Below are 27,043 nucleotides of genomic sequence, written 5' to 3' on the forward strand. Positions count from 1 at the left end.
TGCAGTTTAAAGAAAATAGGTTGTCAAGCTTCTAGTGGGTCATTGAAATGATCCAAATCAGACGGAAGCTTGTCTGGAATGAGGCCCCAGTCATTAAGCCGCCCACCCTGACCTGATTACCCCAGGACTGAGCAGGTCTCTGTTTGAATCCAGCATCTACAGGTATGGCTGCAGTTTTAAGTCTAGAGGTTTTCACCCAATGAAAGGTGGTGGTTAAACCAGCCATAAACCTGACAGTCGCCATAAACCTGACAGCCACCCAAAAAATTATAATATTCATGAGTGTGTATGTTATACTCCAATCAAACAAAATAAATTCTGTCGAAAACTAAGAACTTTCAATCCTCCAATTTGGTACTTACAGTACTTGTCAGAGGCCATACTTACAGACAGTCCAAAGTGGTTTATTTGATGAAAATCCTCTATTTCATGAGTACTGTCAGGTTACATATAGGTTAAAAAAAAGAAAAAACCTGTGAGTAAAATGTGCCTGTCCCATGAGAATGAGGTACTGATAGTTCAAGAGATATTGACAGAGTGACACTTCCTGGTTTATTTTGAAAAACAGTCTCTAACATTACACATATAAAATCAAGGGATAAAATTCTAGTTTCAAACATATTTTCAAAATGTATATGCAAACCTACAATCTATGTTCCATTAGATTGCCAACAGGAGATTTTAAAGAGTTATGATATTAAAGAAAAACAGAACTGAAGCTGATTGGCTTACAGTGAAGACAGGATTTCCTAGGTCAAAATCCACAGCCTTGGTCGTGCTTCAGTGAATTTGCCATACCTGTAATACAGCTTAGGCTATGCATAGCCTGGACTTGCCTATCTCTCACACCAGTCAATCACAAACGGTTCTGTATTCCTTTTGAGATATGTCAGAGAGACAGCTATCTTTTTCCCGACTTTCACACAAAAGGACAAAATATACATTGCTTATAAAAACTTATTATTTATTTATCAATTGTTTTCCAACCTCATACTCAAGAACGCTTAAAAAAGAATACACATAAATGATGAAGATACACAGATGAGCATCAAATTAAAACAAACCTGTTCATACAGACATAAATGACATACCCAGACCTACTTCATAAAATTTAAGATTACAATTAGTTCCAGGAAAGGTTAAAAAAAAACAAAAGGGCAAAATGTTGTTAAAAAAATTAAAACTAACAAATTTGCATTGTGCATGTACTTTAAAATCACAGAGAAAATCTTTTTATATTTATGTTGAAGACATTTCATATTATACACTATCAGCAATGAAGCATGAATCTTCATTGGCTGAGCCTTTCATACATACATTACATTCCATGATATGCTAGCAGAACTTGACTTACATAAAAAGAATATCTTGTGGAATACCATAACGAAGTTCAATAATCCATATTCTGTCTACACAAAATTAGTTGACTTAAGTATATGGTTATTACAGCCAAGGAAAACCTGTATCTATTAAAAAAGTATATTAAAATTTATGATAATTGTGGCTGGAGATGCCACTGTCCACCAAGTATGAGATCATATCTTTCTCAAATGAAGTTGTTCCACAAATGAGTACGTAGTTGTCTGGGGATATGTTGCCAAGGACTTGTGATAAGAGATGATAATCCAGCCTTCCGTGGTGGATATTGTCTCCATACCGCTTCAGCGATCTCACTCTCTCAGGACTGTCCTGTATAAACGAATGGGTAACACTGGGTTAAAGTTTTATTGATTCTGCTATATTCTCTACACTGCTATATTCTCTCCTCTGATCAATTTATATGTACAACACACATTCTGTAAGTTATGAAAATATATATATACATCTATATGAAATTTAAAATTATTCTTGCACATATGGGCTTTGATATATATTTTGAATCCCTATACACATTGTGCAGACTGTAGCGTAGGTTTGAACCCACAGAAATAGACGACAACATCCTTCTGTTACTTCACCATCATTATGGTGCAGGTTTTTTACCATTCTCACAGGAGTTTGGAATCAAAAACAAACCTACAGCATGACACCAACTTTCCAGGTCCATCTCCTTGGAGGTTTCATACATCTCGTCAGCCTTGTAGGCAACCAGACTTTAAATTTACAGACTGAACTGTTAATTAACAAGTTTTCAAAACATTATGGTGGTGGTACCTGGGTTAGGATGTAGAGGATGGTGACATTCCAGTAGGCTGAGCACTCCTCCAGCTGAGACTTCAACAACAGGTCTTCATACCTCTTACAGGTGTACACCAGCAACAGTCGTGTATCATCCCGCTCGTTAATAATCACCTGTCTGATTACCTGTATCATGGGAGCTATACCTGTGCCAGCTGCCAGGAGGACCAGCCTCTGCCACTGTAAGCAGAAAATAAGGGTAGACAACTCACACCATAAACAGTGACTGAATACTTGACAGCTGTCAGTATAGGACCAGCCTCTGCCACAGTAAGGAGATAATCAGGGTAGACAACTCACACCATAAACACTGACTGAATTACTGAATACAAGACGCTCATGAAACTTCTTCCATTATATTACCCCATGAGGTGTGCAGAGCCCTGGTCTCTTTTAAATGTTGATATTAAAGCTACAGCTGATCCTGTGGTATGTTTTTAACCTCTGACCTCCTGGTCAATGAGTGACTAGCAATAATTTGACTCTGTGGAGCCAAGAAAACAGCTTTCCATATAACCTGGACTTTTCCTATTTATTTCATTAGTGTTTTACATGATACTCAGGAATATTTCATTCCTATGACAGCGGCCAGTATTAGGGTGGGAGGAAACCTGTCTCATCTGCAGATTGCTGGCAGATGGCTTTCCACTTGGTGTCTTCCATGTCAAGATGTACAAATGTTCTGCACACAACATACCTTGTTTGGTGAATATGAGAACCTTCCACAGGGCCCTCTCAATTCCACTTTGTCTCCTGTTTTGAGGGCTTTGACATGTCTGGACATCCTGCCATCAGGGTATATCTAAATCATATCATGCATAAAATATTAATTACGTTAGAAAAAGAAAGGTAATCAATTTATCTAGCAAAGACTCTTGAGAAAACTTTCAGGAGAGAATCCCAGGCACAGAATGCCTTATAGTAGTGAAAAACAAAAATTTCATGCATCTTGAAACTGAAGATGACTTAATCATGTGGTATGAAGTCAATAATTTTCAGCATCTGCAGGAGAGAATCCATCAATTACCTTAATTAGAAGATCAAAGTAGCCGAGAGCATGAAGTGGGCTGACGGGGGTGTACTGTCGCGTGATCACTCTGCCATCCCCAATTACCCTGCAATCACACAACTAGACATTAGAGCTGGGTAATGTTTGTGATGTGTAATGCAGAGCTATTCCAAAGACTGTCACACCATGTGTGCTTTCATAATAAAATAAAACCCCATTTTCACACTGATACACCAAAAAATATGCGTGAATGCAAATTTAATTGATAAACTCTATTCTGATGACAATTCTGTATGTGTTAAACTGCACCTCGCACACCTGTGGAGGTACATGTATGGGTGGCACGCTTGTGGAGGTATGGGAGGCACGTCTGTGGAGGTATGAGTGGCACAGCTGTGGAGGTATAGATGGCACACCTGTGGAGGTACGAGTGGCACAACTATGGAGGTATGGCTGGAACAGCTGTGAAGGTATGGATGGCACAGCTGTGGAGGTACATGTATGGGTGGCACGCTTGTGGAGGTATGGGAGGCACGTCTGTGGAGGTATGAGTGGCACAACTATGGAGGTATGGCTGGGACAGCTGTGAAGGTATGGATGGCACAGCTGTGGAGGTACATGTATGGGAGGCACGTCTGTGGAGGTATGAGTGGCACAGCTGTGAAGGTATGGATGGCACAGCTGTGGAGGTACATGTATGGATGGCATAGCTGTGGAGGTATAGGTCGCACAGCTGTGGAGGTATAGATGGCACACCTGTGGAGGTGCGAGTGGCACAACTATGGAAGTATGGCTGGAACAGCTGTGAAGGTATGGATGGCACAGCTGTGGAGGTAAATGTATGGATGGCATAGTTGTGGAGGTATAGGTCGCACAGCTGTGGAGGTATAAGTGGTACACCTGTGGAGGTATAAGTGGCACACCTGTCGAGGTATGGGTGGCACACCTGTTGAGGTATGCGATGGGCCATTCAACACATGCACATTTAAGTACAGATGTACCTAATATTACTTGCCTCATGATAATATGTTGGCCAGTATGCAGACCCAGGCACTTTCCATCAGGAAGTTGAAATCTCAGAACATAAGTATCACAGCTTTCTTGCTTTATGCTTGATATAGAAAAGTATCTGTATTCACACTCAGAGAGAGTAGGTATCTGAAATTGTAAAACATAAAAAACTGACAAAACAGTTATCTCCATATTCACTGACAATGCCACAGGCACGAAATGTTGATTTGATCTCATGGGATTTGAATTACACGGATTCTGTATCAACCATCAGTGATCAGACAGGGAAGTATCCAGGATTATACGTGTGCTCAACCATCAGTGATCAGACAGGGAAGTATCCAGGATTATACGTGTGCTCAACCATCAGTGATCAGACAGGGAAGTATCCAGGATTATACTTGTGCTCAACCATCAGTGATCAGACAGGGAAGTATCCAGGATTATACCTGTGCTCAACCATCAGTGATCAGACAGGGAAGTATCCAGGGTAATACGTGTGCTCAACCATCAGTGATCAGACAGGGAAGTATCCAGGATTATACGTGTGCTCAACCATCAGTGATCAGACAGGGAAGTATCCAGGATTATACGTGTGCTCAACCATCAGTGATCAGACAGGGAAGTATCCAGGATTATACGTGTGCTCAACCATCAGTGATCAGACAGGGAAGTATCCAGGGTAATACGTGTGCTCAACCATCAGTGATCAGACAGGGAAGTATCCAGGATTATACCTGTGCTCAACCATCAGTGATCAGACAGGGAAGTATCTAGGATTATACGTGTGCTCAACCATCAGTGATCAGACAGGGAAGTATCCAGGATTATATCTGTGCTCAACCATCAGTGATCAGACAGGGAAGAATCCAGGATTATACCTGTGCTCAACCATCAGTGATCAGACAGGGAAGTATCCAGGATTATACCTGTGCTCAACCATCAGTGATCAGACAGGGAAGTATCCAGGATTATACCTGTGCTCAACCATCAGTGATCAGACAGGGAAGTATCCAGGATTATACCTGTGCTCAACCATCAGTGATCAGACTGGGAAGTATCCTGGATTATACGTGTGCTCAATCATCAGTGATCAGACAGCGAAGTATCCAGGATTATACGTGTGCTCAACCATCAGTGATCAGACAGGGAAATATCCAGGATTATACGTGTGCTCAACCATCAGTGATCAGACAGGGAAGTATCCAGGATTATACGTTTGCTCAACCATCAGTGAACAGACAGGGAAGTATTCAGGATTATATGTGTGCTCAACCATCAGTGATCAGACAGGGAAGTATCCAGGATTATACGTATGCTCAACCATAAGTGATCAGACAGGGAAGTATCCAGGATTATACGTGTGCTCAACCATCGGTGATCAGAGAGGGAAGTATCCAGGATTATACGTGTGCTCAACCATCAGTGATCAGACAGGGAAGTATCTAGGATTATACGTGTGCTCAACCATCAGTGATCAGACAGCGAAGTATCCAGGATTATATGTGTGCTCAACCATCAGTGATCAGACAGGGAAGTATCCAGGGTTATACGTGTGCTCAACCATCAGTGATCAGACAGGGAAGTATCCAGGATTATACGTATGCTCAACCATCAGTGATCAGACAGGGAAGTATCCAGGATTATATCTGTGCTCAACCATCAGTGATCAGACAGGGAAGTATCCAGGATTATACGTGTGCTCAACCATCAGTGATCAGACAGGGAAGTATCCAGGATTATATCTGTGCTCAACCATCAGTGATCAGACAGGGAAGTATCCAGGATTATACCTGTGCTCAACCATCGGTGATCAGACAGGGAAGTATCCAGGATTATATGTGTGCTCAACCATTGGTGATCAGACAGGGAAGTATCTAGGATTATACGTGTGCTCAACCATCAGTGATCAGACAGGGAAGTATCCAGGATTATACGTGTGCTCAACCATCAGTGATCAGACAGGGAAGTATCCAGGATTATACGTGTGCTCAACCATCAGTGATCAGACAGGGAAGTATCCAGGATTATACGTGTGCTCAACCATCAGTGATCAGACAGGGAAGTATCCAGGATTATACGTGTGCTCAACCATCAGTGATCAGACAGGGAAGTATCCAGGATTATATCTGTGCTCAACCATCAGTGATCAGACAGGGAAGTATCCAGGATTATACGTGTGCTCAACCATCGGTGATCAGACAGGGAAGTATCCAGGATTATACGTGTGCTCAACCATCGGTGATCAGACAGGGAAGTATCCAGGATTATACGTGTGCTCAACCATCAGTGATCAGACAGGGAAGTATCCAGGATTATACGTGTGCTCAACCATCAGTGATCAGACAGGGAAGTATCCAGGATTATACGTGTGCTCAACCATCAGTGATCAGACAGGGAAGTATCCAGGATTATACGTGTGCTCAACCATCAGTGATCAGACAGGGAAGTATCCAGGATTATACGTGTGCTCAACCATCAGTGATCAGACAGGGAAGTATCCAGGATTATACGTGTGCAGAAAACTGTGAAGTCTCAGTCAGAGGCTCTCCAAAAATCATACTAACAACTGGTTGTGGCGGAAGATGCATTAAAATGAACTTACAATTTCTGAAGTTAGTGCTTTGTTGGCGACGTTAAGAGAAGCTTTACTGCCTTAGTTGAAATGGACCTCCTGCTGTCACACGTTTGTGCAATTTAGCCAGAGTTTAAAGAAAAGGAGACTGACTTACAAGACTCTGGTTTACCTAGATATCTGCTCCTGTAGATATGTGAACACTGTATGTGTTTTTCTATTTAAAGTGACTATAGCAAATAATTTCAGGTTAGGGTGCACTTTATTCTCACGTGTCAACCTAGCAAATCTGTACACCACACAATGACTAAAGGTCTCCTTTATTTTTATGTAATTTGTACACCAGACAATGAGGAAAGGTCTCCTTTATTATTATATAATCTGTACACCAGACAATGACTCAAGATCTCTTTTATTTTTATGTAATTTGTACACCAGACAATGACTAAAGGTCTCCTTTATTATTATGTAATTTGTACACCAGACAATGACTCAAGATCTCTTTTATTATCATATAATTTGTACACCAGACAATGACTAAAGGTCTCCTTTATTATTATATAATTTGTACACCAGACAATGACTAAAGGTCCCCTTTATTATATATAATTTGTACACCAGACAATGACTAAAGGTCTCCTTTATTATATATAATTTGTACACCAGACAATGACTAAAGGTCTCCTTTATTACTATATAATCTGTACACCAAACAATGACTGAAGCCACAATCATATATAATAAAATGAAAAGAAAAATAAATTAAAAAGGAACCGCAGAAGAGTTCACAGGCTTGGAAGAAGGCAGGTGTGATCTCTGTGCAGACTTTTCATGTATATCTATAATCAGTGAAGTTTACCTGCACTAATGAGACATTCGTGTCCCCCGGGTTCTCCGTCGCGACATTGCCCCTGCGTATCCTCTCGCATTCCCTTTCCCACAGGTGAACTTCCTGTTCGTATCTGTCAAAGACACATGGCCTGCAGCCCATGCCACAACAGTCCCCCTGTAGAGGCTCCTCAGGTTTGGGTGGAAAGTGCCACATACTTCCTGTGTAATCCATTCTGTTCATTTCCTCATGCAGTACTATGACAGCATAGAGAAAGGCTCACATTTCACACTAGTTCTGCACAAAAAGAACTGACACGAGAACAAAAAAAAATCCTCACCATCATTGTGGATATGTCAAAACCCTTTCACACTTCACAGGTTAAGTCTGAAAGATTTTTATCTTTCCGAAATCAAAGGTGAATCCAATTGAAAGATGTGTGAAATAAATTGAAAAAGATTAAACAAAACTGCTGCCTTAGTGTGAATCAGTTTGACACGTTCTATTGTCCATGATGCTTTTCCTTTGATTTAATTTTAACTAGTTGAGGACGAGTGTTTCTGAAGTCCATGTCATATATTAGGCATATCCACCAAGAAAACCCCTCCTTCACCACACGCTTCTCTCCTGAAGTCTTATCAGCACTGGCAAGGGTATCTGTTATTTCTCTTCCTGCATCCTCTATCTTTCTTTTCTTTAGGCATGAAGAATCTGTAAAATTTGTCAAAAAATATATAACACCAAATGGTATTCAGCCATACTGACTTCAGTTTACAGTAAACACCATTTTCAGTACCAGTAATTGAAAATTTCGCAAGTAAACTGAGATACTGAAGTATAATTTATCATCAATACCATTTACAACTGTAACAATCACCCACTCGATCCCATTCCGCTGTGGAAACATCAATAAATAAATCCAGTACTTACACACTAAATATGTTTAATTTGATAATACAGTGAATCAAAAATAATGGAGAGAACCATAACTTTTAACAATTATTTACATCACTCCTCAGTTTTCAATGACTTAATGTACAGCATCCGACATGCTTCTGTTGATGACTTAATGTACAGCATCTGACATGCTTCTGTCAATGGCTTAATGTACAGCATCTGACATGCTTCTGCCACTGACTTAATGTACAGCATCTGACATGCTTCTGCTAATGACTTAATATACAGCATCTGACATGCTTCTGTCGATGACTTAATGTACAGCATCTGACATGCTTCTGCCAATGACAATGTACAGCATCTGACATGCTTCTGCCAATGACTTAATGTACAGCATCTGGCATGCTTCTGCCAATGATAATGTACAGCATCCGACATGCTTCTGTCGATGACTTAATGTACAGCATATGACGTGCTTCTGCCAATGACAATGTACAGCATCTGACATGCTTCTGACAATGACTTAATGTACAGCATCTGGCATGCTTCTGCCAATGACAATGTACACCATCCGACATGCTTCTGTCGATGACTTAATCTACAGCATCTGACATGCGTCTGCCAATGACTTAATGTACAGCATCTGACATGCTTCTGCTAATGACTTAATGTACAGCATCTGACATGCTTCTGTCGATGACTTAATGTACAGCATCTGACATGCTTCTGCTAATGACTTAATATACAGCATCTGACATGCTTCTGTCGATGACTTAATGTACAGCATATGACGTGCTTCTGCCAATGACTTAATGTACAGCATCTGACATGCTTCTGTTGATGACTTAATGTACAGCATCTGACATGCTTCTGTCGATGACTTAATGTACATCTGACATGCTTGTGCCAATGACTTAATGTACAGTATCTGACATGCTTCTGCCAATGACTTAATGTACAGCATCTGACATGCTTTTGTCGATGACTTAATGTACAGCATCTGACATGCTTCTGCTAATGACAATGTACAGCATCTGACATGCTTCTGCCAATGACTTAATGTACAGCATCTGACATGCTTCTGCCAATGACTTAATGTACAGCATCTGACATGCTTCTGCTAATGACTTAATGTACAGCATCTGACATGCTTCTGCCAGTGACTTAATGTACAGCATCTGACATGCTTCTGCTAATGACTTAATGTACAGCATCTGACATGCTTCTGCTAATGACTTAATGTACAGCATCTGACATGCTTCTGCTAATGACTTAATGTACAGCATCTGACATGCTTCTGCCAATGAAGGACATTAAGGTCTTAAAATGTTACTTCTGATGTCAACACTGAATTTTTTCTCATCAAAAACAAATCGTAAGAGGCCCAATAAGCTGAATGAATCAGAACAACACAATACAATAAATTCAATATCGGAGTGGCTATTTACCCGGCAGCTGTGGATGTAACAATCAATTCCTGGTTATATCCACATCTACTCTTCGCCAATCAGCCCTGAACCGTCAAATTTGTTGTGGCATGAAATGAGCCCAAGTTCCAAAGACTAAGAGAATGTTTGGCTGGGTGGTTAGTTCCTGGTCGTCCTTTCACATGAATGCTGCGAGAAAGGGTCTTTTCACTTCACCATGGAACATAATACAACCTGGGATACAGCTAGTGTGAGAGGGATAGTAAATTGTGACTCCTTACACTTTTTCCATTGTTGTTGTTGAGAGGGATAATGAATTGTTACTCCTTATAACTTTTCCATTGTTGCTGTTGTGGTTTTTTTTATCACTATTATTTTTTGTTTTTGTTTAGACAGTTTACAATAAAGTAGATGAACATTATAATGTTAACATTCAGTTAGTTTATAGAGTGTTACCTTCACATATTATCAGTACAACAGAGGTTAGGAAAAGCAACTTCAAAGGTCTACAATGCTGTGTGTGCTGTTGTCATCATTTTGTGGATGAACAACAACATATTAAGACTTAATGCATATTTCATTGCAGTTATTATTCAGACAGTATGAGGAATTATGTGCTCATTGGACGACATGGCTTGAGTGACATTTGAGGCTTGAGGTTACTCTGCCATGTTTTATTAGTCCAAGATTGCTCTAACGTTAAGTTTGGCAAAATTTTGTCCAGTCAACCAACACTGCCTTGGGGCCATCCATGGCTGAACAACATTTTGCAAAACCCAATGTCAGAGCAATCTGGGACTATGTTTTATGAGAAGTCCATTAATGTCTGCTCATATTTGACTTAATGTGGGTATAGCTTGTTGCCCTATATATTTTTGAATAATAGAACGGTACTCGGCTTCATGAGTGGAGGAAACCGGAGTTCCCGGCGTAAACCTTCAACCTTTGGCTAATTACCTACTGGTTTGAACTTTTCCATATCTGACAGACAGATATGCACAACAAATGTTAGACAGCTTAAATGGCCACACTAGAGTTGTCGACTGCCTACACTGTTCCTCAGACCCCACAAGCAGTGAAAGCGGAGGAATATACAAATTCCCTGCCCAAGCCCGGGCTTGAACCTGCACCTCATGTGTTGTATTAGGTAAAAGACAAGCTCCACTAAACACTGCTGTCTGGGCATGTAAGGATAAAATGCACATGATATCCACAGTCACAGGTGATGGGTATATAAAAACATTTTTGAAGCTATAACCACAGCCACTGGGTATATGAAAACAATTCTCGCAGCAACTGATTACGGGTGCATAGGTATACCCTTATTCCTCAATATTTTTGCATATGAAAGAGCAACTTTCAGTGCAATTTATGCACATCTATAACTTCATTTTGCAGAAAAAATACATTGGTTGCACTGACCAATTTCAGGGCTTCAAAAAAAGTTAAATTTTATCAGTCGACACACAATAATGTCTTCAGAATATGTCTGAATAAACACCTTGCAAACATTCAAAATGGTTGAAGAATTACAGAACGCAAAAACTTTCAGTCACAGGGTATATATATCCACAGCCGCCAGGTATGTAAGGGGAAAAATTGGATTATATCCACAGCCTCTTGGTAAATAAGCAAAACAGATTCTGATTATATCCACAGCAGCTGGGTAAGTAAGCAACAAAGACTCTGATTACATCCACAGCCGCGGGGTAAATAGACAAAACAGATTCTGATTATATCCACAGCAGCTGGGTATATAAACAAAAAAAAATTCTGATTATATCAACAGCCGCTGGGTAAATAAGCAAAAAAGACTCTGTTTATATCCAGAGCCGCTGGATATATAGTGACTGCCTTTAAATATTCCTGGTACCGTCGTGCTAGTGTAAAATAATAATGATCATACAGTACATCTTAGAACCTATATGCCTATATGAAAAACATATATGTATAGAATATAACACTGTGAATAAAAAATAAACCAGAAGTTCCATTTTACAAGCCTAAACTAAATTCAAGAATCTTCAATGATTTTCTGCCCAGGTGCAGACTCAACAGAAGTGAATTTGGTTGATCAAAATGTAAACTATCCGACTGGTACATTCGCCCCAATTTCAGGTAAGCAAACGGATGATAACCTGCAAACACCTGATGTGAACATATAGCTCACCTGTGTTACAATTATCATTGTCATCCATGATTTTGTTTACAAATGAAACTGATTAAATTAGGTATCTTTTACAACGACATCCATATCGTCTGCAAACATTCGTCTTTAGAACTCTTCTGCTTTTGAGAACTACAAAAGAACTACTTCCGGTGAAAACTAGCAGACGGAAAAAGAAACGTGTTTTAATGTGCGTTGAACATCAAAAGTGAACAGTGTTTGGCTCACCAAAATATCTGTTGTCCAGTTACCATACTTGACTAAATTGGTCAGTTGTAGCACAGATCAGTACTTTAATCAAGATCAAAGAAAAAGTGTTAATGCAGATACCAATGAATCTAACTCAACTTTACGCTTGCACATGCACGCGGCTAGCCGCCCAAAGTGACAGTGTTATCCTGTTGTCGACATGCCTGAGGAATTACAGATTAAGTCCTTCCTTTCTGGCGATGAAAAGGCAAAATTTTCACATTCAGAAAAGATGTCTGTATACGAGAAAGTATATTTCAAGAATGTTCATAAACCCTGGAAAACCACAGCCGAAAGAAACAGACCTGGTTTGCAAGAGTCACAAGGTTAGATGCACTGTACTGTAGCCTACACTTGCTCTGTGTGTCTGGTGATTCACGTTAAACTGTCGTCATTATACAGTGTTTCATTTCTTCGTTAAATTCGTGGCATCAAGAAAAATGACTTGCCCAACATGGCGCCACCTTGATGTTTGCTAACCGTACTGACTGAGCCATTCAAGGTGGCAGAACACTGGCACAAATCCAAGAACAGTAAATAGAATGTTGTATCTCTCTACCGGAGTGTTAAAAAAGGGTAGATCCATGTAGGGCTAGTTCTAGCCAAAGGCTGTTTCTGTCCTCTCATATCGCCATCAATCACTCAACAGCTTTAATTTGTACGTTTAAATTTTAGCACTTCATGTGTGAAGAAATGTATTTCCTGTATGTTATTTGATCGTATCCATGGGAACATTATTTTTTTTTTTTTGAGGGCTGGGAGAGTTGGGTGGGATGGTGTATAAACTCTCATCTTGACATTTGCTCATCTCAACATTTGCTCATCTCGAGTTTTGCTCATCTTGACATTTGCGTTTAACTGAGGGTATTGTGTATATACTTATCTATTAATCTAACACCTTTACAAAGTTTGATTGGTTTTCCTGTTATTTCTGTGTTTTATAAGCTGATGCTATACAATGATATCATCGCACAAGGACATACAGGTGCCTTCCATATGTTACCATTCGGATTAAGAGCTTTTGAGAAACTGTCTCGATTGATAGATGAAGAGTTACAAGCATTGGGATGTGAAAAACTGATGCTGACAACAATGACAAGCAAACACCTTTGGCAAAAAACCGGTGAGTATTTTAACCACATGTATTGATGCAGTGTTCAGTGAAATGATTTTAATATTACTGATTTAGTTGTGGACTTGTATCTTCTTGAAATAATTATTTGTCCAGTGCTACTATAACTAAAGTGTTATTATTGCTCTATAACATAAATTAAAGTTTTATTTGATTTTTTTCTTTTTTGATGTTGAATAGGTCGGTGGGATTCCATGGGGTCAGAGCTGTTTAAATTGAAGGACAGACATGACATGTACTATTGCCTGGGGCCGGTAAGTCAGACATGACATGGACTATTGCCTGGGGCCAGTAAGTCAGACATGACATGGACTATTGCCTGGGGCCTGTAAGTCAGACATGACATGGGCTGTTGCCTGGGGCCAGTAAGTCAGACATGACGTGGACTATTGCCTGGGGCCAGTAAGTCAGACATGACATGGATTATTGCCTGGGGCCAGTAAGTCAAACATGACATGGACTATTGCCTGGGGCCAGTAAGTCAGACATGACATGGACTACTGCCCATGGCCTATAAGTCAGACATGACATGGACTATTGCCTGGGGCCAGTAAGTCAGACATGACATGGACTATTGCCTGGGGCTGGTAAGTCAGACATGACATGGACTACTACCCATGGCCTATAAGTCAGACATGACATGGACTATTGCCTGGGGCCTGTAAGTCAGACATGACATGGACTATTGCCTGGGGCCGGTAAGTCAGACATGACATGGACTACTACCCATGGCCTATAAGTCAGACATGACATGGACTATTGCCTGGGGCCTGTAAGTCAGACGTGACATGGACTATTGCCTGGGGCCGGTAAGTCAGACATGACATGGACTATTGCCTGGGGCTGGTAAGTCAGACATGACATGGACTATTGCCTGGGGCCTGTAAGTCAGACATGACATGGGCTGTTACCTGGGGCCAGTAAGTCAGACATGACGTGGACTATTGCCTGGGGCCAGTAAGTCAGACATGACATGGATTATTGCCTGGGGCCAGTAAGTCAAACATGACATGGACTACTGCCCATGGCCTATAAGTCAGACATGACATGGGCTGTTGCCTGGTGCCAGTAAGTCAGACATGACGTGGACTATTGCCTGGGGCCAGTAAGTCAAACATGACATGGACTATTGCCTGGGGCCAGTAAGTCAGACATGACATGGACTACTGCCCATGGCCTATAAGTCAGACATGACATGGACTATTGCCTGGGGCCAGTAAGTCAGACATGACATGGACTATTGCCTGGGGCTGGTAAGTCAGACATGACATGGACTACTACCCATGGCCTATAAGTCAGACATGACATGGGCTACTACCCATGGCCTATAAGTCAGACATGACATGGACTATTGCCTGGGGCTGGTAAGTCAGACATGACATGGACTACTGCCCATGGCCTATAAGTCAGACATGACATGGACTACTGCCCATGGCCTATAAGTCAGACATGACATGGACTATTGCCTGGGGCCTGTAAGTCAGACATGACATGGACTATGGTTTTCTTAACCCACACATGGGACACAGTGTTCAAAAAATGTTAATTAGCTTGTGTAAATGTACCTCAACATGGTAAAATTTGTTCACTCGTGTAAAACTGTATTATATTCAAATTCTGTCACAATATACCAGCTCCAGGTGTCTCATTGTTTAAAATTGTATAGACTCATTCTATACTGCAACCATGAATGTGAACTATGTTCACCATGAAACTGGTACATACTGGTTTGTTCACTTTGTTTTTGTATGTAACTTTAATATAAATAAGAATTCTTTTTGTTTAGCACCTTACTCTTTTGAAGGTGATAGGTTGTTGCCGCAACATCAATAAATAATTTACACTGTCCAGGAGAACAGTTTTATAGTGTTATCTTTTATAACATAGACATATACTATTGTAATAAACAGGCTACTGCTGTTGAAACTCATGTTTAAACACAGGTACTGTATTCTAATATGGATCATATGATAGATGACAGATAACCTACAGTCTAGTGAAGTGTTTCCTATTTATATGACACCGTTGGTATTACCCGGTACTGTATTTTACCTAATGTTTGGCATGTAAAAATGCACTTTCAGTAGCACACAAAGGCCGTAAAATGGTAGTTCTGATGCCAACACTTCACATGAAGGCCATAAAATGGTAGTTCTGATACCAACACTTCACATGAAGGCCGTAAAATGGTAGTTCTGATGACAACACTTCACATAAAGGCCGTAAAATGGTAGTTCTGATGCCAACACTTCACATGAAGGCCGTAAAATGGTAGTTCTGATGCCAACACTTCACATGAAGGCCGTAAAATGGTAGTTCTGATGCCAACACTTCACATGAAGGCCGTAAAATGGTAGTTCTGATGCCAACACTTCACTTGAAGGCCGTAAAATGGTAGTTCTGATGACAACACTTCACATAAAGGCTGTAAAATGGTAGCTGTGATGACAACACTTCGCATAAAGGCCGTAAAATGGTAGTTCTGATGCTAACACTTCACATAAAGGCTGTAAAATGGTAGTTCTGATGCCAACACTTCACATGAAGGCCGTAAAATGGTAGTTCTGATGCCAACACTTCACATAAAGGCCGTAAAATGGTAGTTCTGATGACAACACTTCACATAAAGGCTGTAAAATGGTAGCTGTGATGACAACACTTCACATAAAGGCCGTAAAATGGTAGCTGTGATGACAACACTTCACATGAAGGCCGTAAAATGGTAGTTCTGATGACAACACTTCACATAAAGGCCGTAAAATGGTAGCTGTGATGACAACACTTCACATAAAGGCCGTAAAATGGTAGCTGTGATGACAACACTTCACATAAAGGCCGTAAAATGGTAGCTGTGATGACAACACTTCACATAAAAGCCGTAAAATGGTGGTTCTGATGACAACACTTCAAATAAAGGCCGTAAAATGGTAGTTCTGATGACAACACTTCAAATAAAGGCCGTAAAATGGTAGTTCTGATGACAACACTTCACATAAAGGCCGTAAAATGGTAGCTGTGATGACAACACTTCACATAAAGGCCGTAAAATGGTGGTTCTGATGACAACACTTCACATGAAGGCCGTAAAATGGTAGTTCTGATGCCAACACTTCACATAAAGGCCGTAAAATGGTAGTTCTGATGACAACACTTCACATAAAGGCTGTAAAATGGTAGCTGTGATACCAACACTTCACATAAAGGCCGTAAAACATTTCACAAAAAATTGTGAAGAGGCCCTGAATTAAAGATGGATAAATTAATGAGAGCTAAATATGTCAAATGCTAAACTTCAGGTGAAATACTGTAGGTCATTAATTACACCTAAGTTTAAATAGTAGGCGTGCTTTTTTGACAACTGTCTGGTTAATTTACATGTATATATGTATACAAGCAAATGAATTTTCTCAATTTTCTCAGACACATGAAGAAGCCGTCACAGACCTGGTGGGGTCTCAGCCTATCTCCTATAGAACACTACCCATTATGCTGTATCAGGTACAGTCGTCTATACGATTGCTAGTGCCGTTTTTTTGAATGGCTATTTCTTAATTTGCTGAAATTAAATTAACTAAATGTAATTTAGTGTAGTCAGTTTATTTCAATATATCATTATGGTTTGTTACATTATTATGAGAATTTCAGAAGTGTGGGTATTCTTTATATCCATTCCTCAGATACGTGGTGGAATATCCTAGGAGACCAAAGTCCACGATTAATAGTGACATGGTGAATTAATGTCCAGATATCTGCGACACGTGTCTGTAGTGTGAATTAATGTCCAGATATCTGCGACACGTGTCTGTAGTGTGAAGTAATGTCCAGATATCTGTGACACGTGTGTGTAGTGTGAATTAATGTCCAGATATCTGCGACACGTGTGTGTAGTGCGAATTAATGTCCAGATATCTGCGACACATGTGTGTAGTGTGAATTAATGTCCAGATATCTGCGACACGTGTGTGTAGTGTGAATTAATGTCCAGATATCTGCGACGTGTGTGTAGTGTGAATTAATGTCCAGATATCTGCGACACGTGTGTGTAGTGTGAATTAATGTCCAGATATCTGCGACACGTGTGTGTAGCGTGAATTAATGTCCAGATATCTGCGACACGTGTCTGTAGTGTGAATTAATGTCCAGATATCTGTGACACGTGTGTGTAGTGTGAATTAATGTCCAGATATCTGCGACACGTGTCTGGAGTGTGAATTAATGTCCAGATATCTGCGACACGTGTCTGTAGTGTGAATTAATGTCCAGATATCTGCGACACGTGTGTGCAGTGTAAATTAATGTCCAGATATCTGCGACACGTGTGTGCAGTGTGAATTAATGTCCAGATATCTGAGACACGTGTCTGGAGTGTGAATTAATGTCCAGATATCTGCGACACGTGTCTGTAGTGTGAATTAATGTCCAGATATCTGCGACACGTGTGTGTAGTGTGAATTAATGTCCAGATATCTGCGACACGTGTCTGTAGTGTGAATTAATGTCCAGATATCTGCGACACGTGTGTGCAGTGTGAAGTAATGTCCAGATATCTGCGACACGTGTCTGTAGTGTTCCATCCCGTGCTTACAGAAAAACTTGTGGTGATATATTACGTGTAGATGTGAGGTGCTCCAAGAAGTATTGTGCTTACTTGTTTTACTGCCTCTTATCTTGATACTTACATTAAACTGCTCAATTTCAGACCACTCGCAAGTTTCGTGATGAAATGGCACCGAAATATGGTTTATTAAGAGGACGGGAATTTGAAATGAAAGGTAAGCGTGGGATAATATTGAATCGTTATTGAATAAATATCGACTGATGCAGACAAGGTTTTTTTTTGTTTTGCACAAAAGTGTACAATGTTGCTATGTTGCTAATGCAGGTATGCCATATGAATGTTGCTAATGCTGGTATGCCATATGAATGTTGCTAAGGCTGGAATGCCATATGAATGTTAATGCCGATGTGCAATAAGAATGTTGCTAATGCAGGTATGCCATATGAATGTTTCTAATGCTGGTATGCCATATGAATGTTGCTAATGCTGGTATGCCATATGGATGTTGCTAATGCTGGTATGCCATATGAATGTTGCTGATGCCGGTATGCAGTATGAATGTTGTTAATGCCGATGTGCAATAAGAATGTTGGTAATGCCGATGTGCAATAAGAATGTTGGTAATGCCAGTATGCGGCATGAATGTTGTTAATGCCGATGTGCAGTAAGAATGTTGGTAATGCCGGTATGCATTATGAATGTTGTTAATGCCGATGTGCAATATGAATGTTGTTAATGTCAATGTGCAATAAGAATGTTGGTAATACTGGTGTGCAATAAGAATGTTGGTAATGCCAGTATGCAGTATGAATGTTGTTAATGCCTATGTGCAATAAGAATGTTGGTAATGCCGGTATGCAATAATTATGCTTGTAATACTTTTCATTTGCTTTTGTTTAAATGCATGCCGTGAAGAAATGGTTTTATTCTGCACCCGGCTGTAGATTTCCATGGTTTATGGCCATGGTTTGGGAAAAAACCATGAAAAAAGTATGGGAATGGTGGAATTTGTGTGGAAAGCAGGGACATTTTCCATGTATTGACATGGACAGCTCATGGCTTGTACATGTATTTTCTACAGGTACAGCCCATGACTTGTCCATGTATTTTCTGCAGGTACAGTCCATGGCTTGTACATGTATTTTCTGCAGGTACAGCCCATGGCTTGTACATGTATTTTCTGCAGGTAGAGCCTGTTGCTTATACATGTATTTTCTGCAGGTAGAGCCCATGACTTGTCCATGTATTTTCTGCAGATACAGCCCATGACTTGTCCATGTATTTTCTGCAGGTACAGCCCATGGCTTGTACATGTATTTTCTGCAGGTAGAGCCCATGACTTATCCATGTATTTTCTGCAGGTACAGCCCATGACTTGTCCATGTATTTTCTGCAGGTACAGCCCATGGCTTGTACATGTATTTTCTGCAGGTACAGCCCATGGCTTGTACATGTATTTTCTGCAGGTAGAGCCTGTTGCTTATACATATATTTTCTGCAGGTAGAGCCCATGACTTGTCCATGTATTTTCTGCAGGTACAGCCCATGACTTGTCCATGTATTTTCTGCAGGTACAGCCCATGGCTTGTACATGTATTTTCTGCAGGTACAGCCCATGACTTGTCCATGTATTTTCTGCAGGTAGAGCCTGTTGCTTATACATGTATTTTCTGCAGGTACAGCCCATGACTTGTACATGTATTTTCTGCAGGTACAGCCCATGGCTTATACATGTATTTTCTGCAGATACAGCCCATGACTTGTACATGTATTTTCTGCAGGTATAGCCCATGACTTGTACATGTATTTTCTGCAGGTACAGCCCATGGCTTGTGCATGTATTTTCTGCAGGTACAGCCCATGGCTTATACATGTATTTTCTGCAGGTACAGCCCCTGGCTTATACATGTATTTTCTGCAGGTACAGCAGAAGATGTACATGTATTTTCTGCAGGGAACACTGCTGGCTTGTAAATATATTTTCAGCAGGTACAGCAGCTGCCTTGTACATGTATTTTCTGCAGGTACAGCCCATGGCTTGTACATGTATTTTCTGCAGGTACAGCCCATGACTTGTCCATGTATTTTCTGCAGGTACAGCCCATGGCTTGTACATGTATTTTCTGCAGGTACAGCCCATGGCTTGTACATGTATTTTCTGCAGGTAGAGCCTGTTGCTTATACATGTATTTTCTGCAGGTACAGCCCATGGCTTGTACATGTATTTTCTGCAGGTAGAGCCCATGGCTTGTCCATGTATTGTCTGCAGGTAGAGCCTGTTGCTTATACATGTATTTTCTGCAGGTACAGCCCATGGCTTGTACATGTATTTTCTGCAGGTAGAGCCCATGGCTTGTATTACGGGGCCTTCTTGGCTCAGTTAGTTAGCATGCTAGCGCAGCGTAATGACCCAGGAGTCTTCCACCAATGCGGTCGCTGTCAGTTCAAGTCCAGCTCATGCTGGCTTCCTCTCCGGCCGTACGTGGGACGGTCTGGCAGCAACCTGCGGATGGTTGTGGGTTTCCCCCGGGCTATGCCCGGTTTCTGCCCACCATAATGCTGGCCGCCATCGTATAAGTGAAATATTCTTGAGTACGGCATAAAACACCAATCAAATAAATATCTAAAATTGTACGTGTATTTTCTGCAGGTACAGCCCATGGCTTGTACATGTATTTTCTGCAGGTACAGCCCATGACTTGTATTTTCTGCAGGTACAGCCCATGACTTGGACATGTATTTTCTGCAGATACAGCCCATGACTTGTACATGTATTTTCTGCAGATACAGCCCATGACTTGTACATGTATTTTCTGCAGATACAGAACATGACTTGTACATGTAGTAATCCACTTTATGCCATGTTTTTGTTGCAGATTTATATACTTTTGATTCATCTGAAGAAAATGCAAAGGAAACTTATGAGAGAATTAACAATGCCTACATCAGTATATTCAACAGGCTACACTTAAATTATATTAGAGGTGAGTGGTAAATTGATTCTCACAAACTGATCTTTGGGCACTAATCTGCCAGCATTAATCTGTCACTGTTTTATAATGTATAATTTCTGTGTGAAGGCTACCATGCCACATGGTCTGCATTTTTTGTGTGGTGAAGCCTTACTGATGTTTTAAGGTGATTAGGTAAAATTTGTGACATGAGGTTACCCAAGGCTTCTACAATGGTCATCCTGAAGTCTAATGTTTTAAATAGGAGTCGTCCTGAAAGCAGGAAGTAAAGCTACATGGTATTTGCATGACAAACCTTTGATCTGTACACACGCACAAAATTACGATTAATAAAGCCTTAAACTTCACTCAGTTTTGCAGCCCTTGGAACATGTAGGTCTACAAACTATTGAGGAACTACAGAAATTGTATTGAAGTGTTGTAGTCTTTATTGGTTGAACACTCTATTTGAGTCACACCTTTGGCAGATGAGGATGTGAGTTCAAATCCCACTCTGTTCCAGTTGCTGGGGACTCTGGTGCTATAGGGGGAGATCTGTCTCATGAGTTTCACATCCTAGCAGATATAGGACAGGACAAACTTCTCATTTGTTCAGAGTAAGTTCAATGTTCTGCGGATAGATATGGGATAAAATTTATCCATTGTTAACACAGGTCAAATGCTAACAATTTATTTTCAACATTTGTCGTTGTTGAATGTAGAGATACTGAACGTAATTGTATTATTTGCATAATCTTGTTATGGTGAAAATAATGAGAAATTCTAGAAGCTTTAAGAAATGTAATTTAGCACACTGTGGTTTTAATTTTTTCATTAAGCTTGAATTAAATTTTTTCAATTTTACAAGCCTTGTGTTGTTTCACCAACAATACAAAGTTTAACTTTTCGGAAAAGGTGGACCTAAGAGAGGTAATAGTTGAAAACTGTAGTCTCTTACCTGCGAGGTCTCCTGTTTAATTCAACTCCTTTTTGGTTTGGCTTTGTGTTAACTCCTGGTTGTTTGTCAGATACTTGCAGTATTATCCTTGGGTTTTGTTTTCTAAAATAAAAGCCTTAAATCTGTATACTGTCATATACATCTGAGGGAAGTGTTGTAAACAATGATCGTGTAAATAAATACTTGTGAGAAATGTGATGGTAATGTGTGGTTGTTTTTGTCCATAGTTGTGGCCTAGGATGGAACCAGGAGTTAGTAGGTAAGGTACCTGGTGAGGGTCGAAACCTGGCTGTCTCTCATCATAAGCCTTACCCTCATGGTATGAGGAAAAAATCCTCATGTACAGTGTTGAAGGGCAGTCAGATAAATAAATGAATAAGTTGGTTTGATCCTAAAGGATAGGAAATGGTACAAATTTTATTTTGGTATAATGTATACTTTTGATGATGTAATGTTGTAAATATTGTTTATTATAAATTCTGTTTTTTAAATTTCCTCTGATAGATTGATTATGATCACTGTCACTGTACACTTGTTTATTAAATGTGGTACTCAAGTTTATAACCCAGGCTATGAAGACAAACCTCCACCAATACAGTACTTAACTTTCTTCTTCTTTTTTCTCAAAACTTTTAAACTTGACAAAACAAGAGACAAAAAAAAAACTGTATTATATTTCAGCTGAGCGACACATTTTTCTTAATTCTGATTTATTCACCTGCCTTATACACGTACTGCCACTGTTTGTGAAGTTTGATTAATTCCTTACCTGAGAACTTTTCAGGCCTTCGGGTGCTTCAGAAATGCATTTTTATGTAGCAGGCATTAAGTGAAATACAATAAATGCTGTGGAGTTAAGTTCTAGCCTCATTGGTACATTTGGCATGTGATTTGAACACTTTTATGTTACAGACAGCCAGAGCAGTCAGACGTGCTCAAGGTCAGATTGTGGACCAAATTTGACAGACAAAATTGGGATAGAGGTGTGTGGAAGTGTGTGCTAAAAACAAGAAGAGAAACTTTTAAAGAGAAAACATGAGCAGCTGTAATGTAAGATAGCGAGAGCAGCCTATGCTTACCTGTGATGTCACCTGTTGTCATATGTGTCATATTTGATTGGTTTGCAGGTGGGACATACATTTTTCCTAGGAACAAAATATTCCAAACCATTGAATGCTACCTTCCAGACAGAGACAGGCAAACAGGAGTAAGTTGTATCTGCTTGTGTTTGTCACTCTGTCACATACATGTTTCCTAATAATATTTTATTAATTTTTTATCAAGTATTTACTAATTGGAACTGTTGGTGTTAGGCAGATCTTCACTGCCTTCTTAAAAAGATACATTACTCTTGTCAAATTGGTTTATTACACCTGTCTAAGTGATTTATTACACCTGTAACACAGATTCATTACACCTGTCTAACTGATTTATTACACCTGTCACACAGATTCATTACACCTGTCACTGATTTGTTACACCTGCCAAGATGAGCCGTTACACCTATCACACTGATTCGTTACATCTTCCAAGAAGAGTTATAACACCTACCACACTGATTTATTGCACCTGCCAAAATGAGCCATGTCTTCAGTGCTTTACATATGTTGTTAGTGGTACATGTAATTGTTTATTCATGCATTGCCTGCCACCCCTCCTCTGTGATAATGGCCTGCTGCTCCTCCTCTGCGATAATGGCCTGCCACCCCTCCTCTGTGATACTGGCCTGCCACCCCCTCCTCAGTGATAATGTCCTGCTGCCCCTCCTCTGTGATAATGGCCTGCCACCCCTCCTCTGTGATAATGGGTGGCCACCCCCTCCTCTGTGATACTGGCCTGCCACCCCCTCCTCAGTGATAATGTCCTGCTGCCCCTCCTCTGTGATAATGGCCTACCAATCCTCCTCTGTGATAATGGCCTGCCACCCCTCCTCTGTGATAATGGCCTGCTGCTCCTCCTCTGTGATAATGCCCTCTTTCTCCCAGGTTACTACAGATGGGCTGTTACGGGCTTGGAGTGACCCGAATCTTGCAGTCAGGGTTGGAGGTGCTGTCTCTGGAGAATCAGATTCGTTGGCCACACCTTCTGGCTCCTTACCAAGTCTTGATCATCCCCCAGAAGGTAACCTACAACCAAGTTTTCTGTGTGAAACTTGAACACAGCCACCCTCTTGTAGTCTCAACTAGAAACTGCCCAATAGCTTCAGGGACTTGATAAAAACATTTGTAAACAAACTTGACATTGCCTGTGGATAACTCCTTCATTTTTTTCATGCATGACATTCCCGTATTGATTCCAGTATTGTTATCAACTGAGCTTCTTAATTCAAATCAGCTTCTAAATGCTAACTGAAGAAAACTAGTTTGTTTTAAGTCATCCTCTTTCCAAATTTGCTGATGCGTACAATGTTGTAATGAAATGTCAAAACTTGAACATTGGGCACACATAAATCTAAGGCTTGAGGAGATTAAGAAGACATAAATGTATTACTAGATCATAACTCCTGTCTAAATATTATTTGGGGCCTCAGTGGCCGAGGTGGTTAAGAGCCTGCCAGAGCGGTGCTATGACCCAGGAGCCTCAAACCAATGCGGTCACTGTGAGTTCAAGTCCAGCTCATGCTGGCTTCCTCTTCGGCCATACTTGGGAAGGTCTGTCACCAACCTGAGGGAGGTCATAGGTTTCTCCTGGGTTATGCCTGGTTTCCTCCCACAATAATGCCGGCTGCTGTAAAATAAGGAAAGTGTTCTTGAGTATGGCGTAAAACATTAACCAAATAATTAAGTAAATATCATTCTCTGTCTATAATTCATTCATGATTTCATTCTGTTAATAATTTTTTTAAAAAACCCTAAATTTTCCTAAAAGTGTCTGAAATGAGCATCCTGGTTGCAGTTGTGATGAGTGACACAATGAAGGCCTGAAATCTCTGCTAATCTTCCACACGTACATGTCATTACACACCTGTCAATCAGTAATTAATAAATCAGTTAATACTGTGTTTGCAGGCAGGCTATAAAGCAGGTGTGTGTTTGGATTTAGCGGAGTGCCTGTCTGATCGCCTCTCATTGAATGCCGCACTAACAAATGAGGTTGTGATAGATGACAGGACGCAGATGACCATCGGCAAACGACTGTACGAAGCCAAGAGATTAGGGTTTCCTTACATAGTTGTGGCTGGAAAAACGGTAAAACCGCTGTAACCCACATAATTAAACCTGATCTTAAATCTCATCTTCTGTAAATCTTCTACATTTTTGACCTTTAAAGCACTTTTTTTCAGTGAAATTTATACATTTAATTACTATTAAAATATTTCTTTACACCCCTTAGTTCTCTCAGAATGATTAAAAATATTGGCTTCAAAGATAGTTGAAGAGGTTGAAGAATTACAGTATTTATGATATGATGGAAAACACTGGTGTCATCAATAAATGAAGATATTCATGATGTCCTACATAGAAGCAATGAGGGGTTACTTTGATATTTTTGATACAGTCAGTCCTACCTGCATACCGAATGTTAAGGTACATGTTAGGGTGTACTGGGACATCCTAACATTGCTATGTGGTAAGATTTAAAGGGAACAACCAGGGTCAGTCTGGAACATCTTGTGTATGTGGATATTTTGAAGCCATCAGGAGATATTCAGTGATATAATTCATGGTACCTGTATTTTCCTTTCCGTTCGGAGTAAGCCATATTGACTGTTCAGTGCGTTGTCAGTCCATGCTTTATCCTAAGTATTTGCCAAATGCTATATAAATAAGGAACAGGTAAACCCTATGCAATTGCAATACATTATGTTATAATTATTTGACAATTTTACTTTTTCAGCTTGAGTATTTGGTTTTGTACGAATTTCTCTCTTGGTTTATGTTTTACCAGGCTTTACAGACGCCTGCCATGTTTGAAGTGATAGAGGTAGCCTCTGGAGCCACAGAGACAATGACAGAGGATCAGCTGTTTGATAAACTCTCCTGTATAGAGACAATACCCTGTCATTCTTGACAAGAACTGATATAGGTAGCCTCTGGGGCCACAGAGACAATGACAGAGGATCAGCTGTTTGATAAACTCTCCTGTATAGAGACAATACCCTGTCATTCTTGACAAGATGTGATATAGGTAGCCTCTGGAGCCACAGAGACAATGACAGATGATCAGCTGTTTGATAAACTCTCCTGTATAGAGACAATACCCTGTCATTCTTGACAAGAACTGATATAGGTAGCCTCTGGAGCCACAGAGACAATGACAGAGGATCAGCTGTTTGATAAACTCTCCTGTATAGAGACAATACCCTGTCATTCTTGACAAGGACAGTCTGCTTAGTGTGTAATGGGGCTAAATTGACGAACATAACTTAATAATTACAGCGAATATTGTGAATTTAGTTTCATGGAAAAATTGAATTATTATAATGTATTGGGCATAAGCATGTAACATTATCTATGATGGAGGAAAGTTTGAGGAATAGGTTGTTGTTTCTTTAATTTGTTGTGATTTAGTTCAATGTAGGTCTAATATGAATAAGGCAAATCTGAGTTAGAGTTCTTGAAGATAACAGCAGCAGGACTGTTGAGAATTTCAACAGGCGGGTACCATAATTGAAGAATAAAAACAAAATGAAAGGAAAATTATTCTTTAAATCTTCATCCTGTTTGTATTTTTGTACCATAAAAAAATTTTGTACCATAATAAAATACATACAAATACTTATGTATGGGATTAAAATACATAAAATGTTATGTCCAATTAGAAGTATTGCATTATGTGATCAACATCAATAGAAGTCTATACCTCTGACAAATGCTGATGTCAAGTACCAGGTAAATCAAACTTACCAACTGGTTCTGTGTGTACTTTATACCAGTTTACTGGTTTTTAGACCATGGTAAGTCACACACTAGTAGCCCTGCCCGTGTCACAGACTGGTAGCCCCTCCTGAGCCACACACTGGTAGTCCTGCCTGGGCCGCACAGTGGTAGCAATGCCCGTGCCACAGAGTGATAGCCCTGCCCGTGTCACACACTGGTAGCCCTTCCCAAGCCACACACTGGTAGTCCTGCCCCAGCCACACACTGGTAGCCATGCCCGCG

General features: G+C 40.2%; 2 protein-coding genes across 4 annotated transcripts; one reads left to right on the forward strand and one right to left on the reverse strand.

The window, feature by feature from the left end:
* Window positions 1-515: 515 nt before the first annotated feature.
* Window positions 516-12,205, reverse strand: LOC135481257 (NADH-cytochrome b5 reductase-like). Of its 3 annotated transcripts, none has more exons than XM_064761102.1 (7): window positions 12,097-12,205; window positions 7,633-8,313; window positions 4,203-4,345; window positions 3,206-3,293; window positions 2,876-2,980; window positions 2,155-2,358; window positions 516-1,689 (listed from the first exon to the last, which is right to left on the reverse strand). In XM_064761102.1, the coding sequence occupies exons 2-7, from the start codon at window positions 7,843-7,845 to the stop codon at window positions 1,483-1,485; spliced, it is 960 nt and encodes a 319-aa protein (XP_064617172.1). In that variant the 5' UTR covers window positions 7,846-8,313; window positions 12,097-12,205; the 3' UTR covers window positions 516-1,482. The 3 variants fall into 3 exon arrangements, with proteins under 3 accessions (XP_064617172.1, XP_064617174.1, XP_064617175.1); XM_064761104.1 differs by lacking the exon at window positions 12,097-12,205 and adding an exon at window positions 9,948-10,057; XM_064761105.1 differs by lacking the exon at window positions 7,633-8,313 and having other exon boundaries at window positions 12,097-12,181.
* A 54-nt stretch (window positions 12,206-12,259) lies between these two features.
* LOC135481256 (probable proline--tRNA ligase, mitochondrial) lies at window positions 12,260-26,540 on the forward strand. The gene is made up of 13 exons (XM_064761101.1): window positions 12,260-12,668; window positions 13,288-13,465; window positions 13,655-13,728; window positions 16,895-16,972; window positions 18,174-18,246; window positions 20,909-21,016; window positions 21,507-21,600; window positions 22,169-22,200; window positions 22,854-22,924; window positions 23,069-23,148; window positions 23,927-24,062; window positions 24,950-25,129; window positions 25,830-26,540. The coding sequence occupies exons 1-13, from the start codon at window positions 12,414-12,416 to the stop codon at window positions 25,950-25,952; spliced, it is 1,482 nt and encodes a 493-aa protein (XP_064617171.1). The 5' UTR covers window positions 12,260-12,413; the 3' UTR covers window positions 25,953-26,540.
* Window positions 26,541-27,043: the final 503 nt, after the last annotated feature.

Source organism: Liolophura sinensis, unplaced genomic scaffold (genome assembly GCF_032854445.1).
Source record: "Liolophura sinensis isolate JHLJ2023 unplaced genomic scaffold, CUHK_Ljap_v2 scaffold_14, whole genome shotgun sequence".
NCBI lineage: Eukaryota > Metazoa > Mollusca > Polyplacophora > Chitonida > Chitonidae > Liolophura > Liolophura sinensis.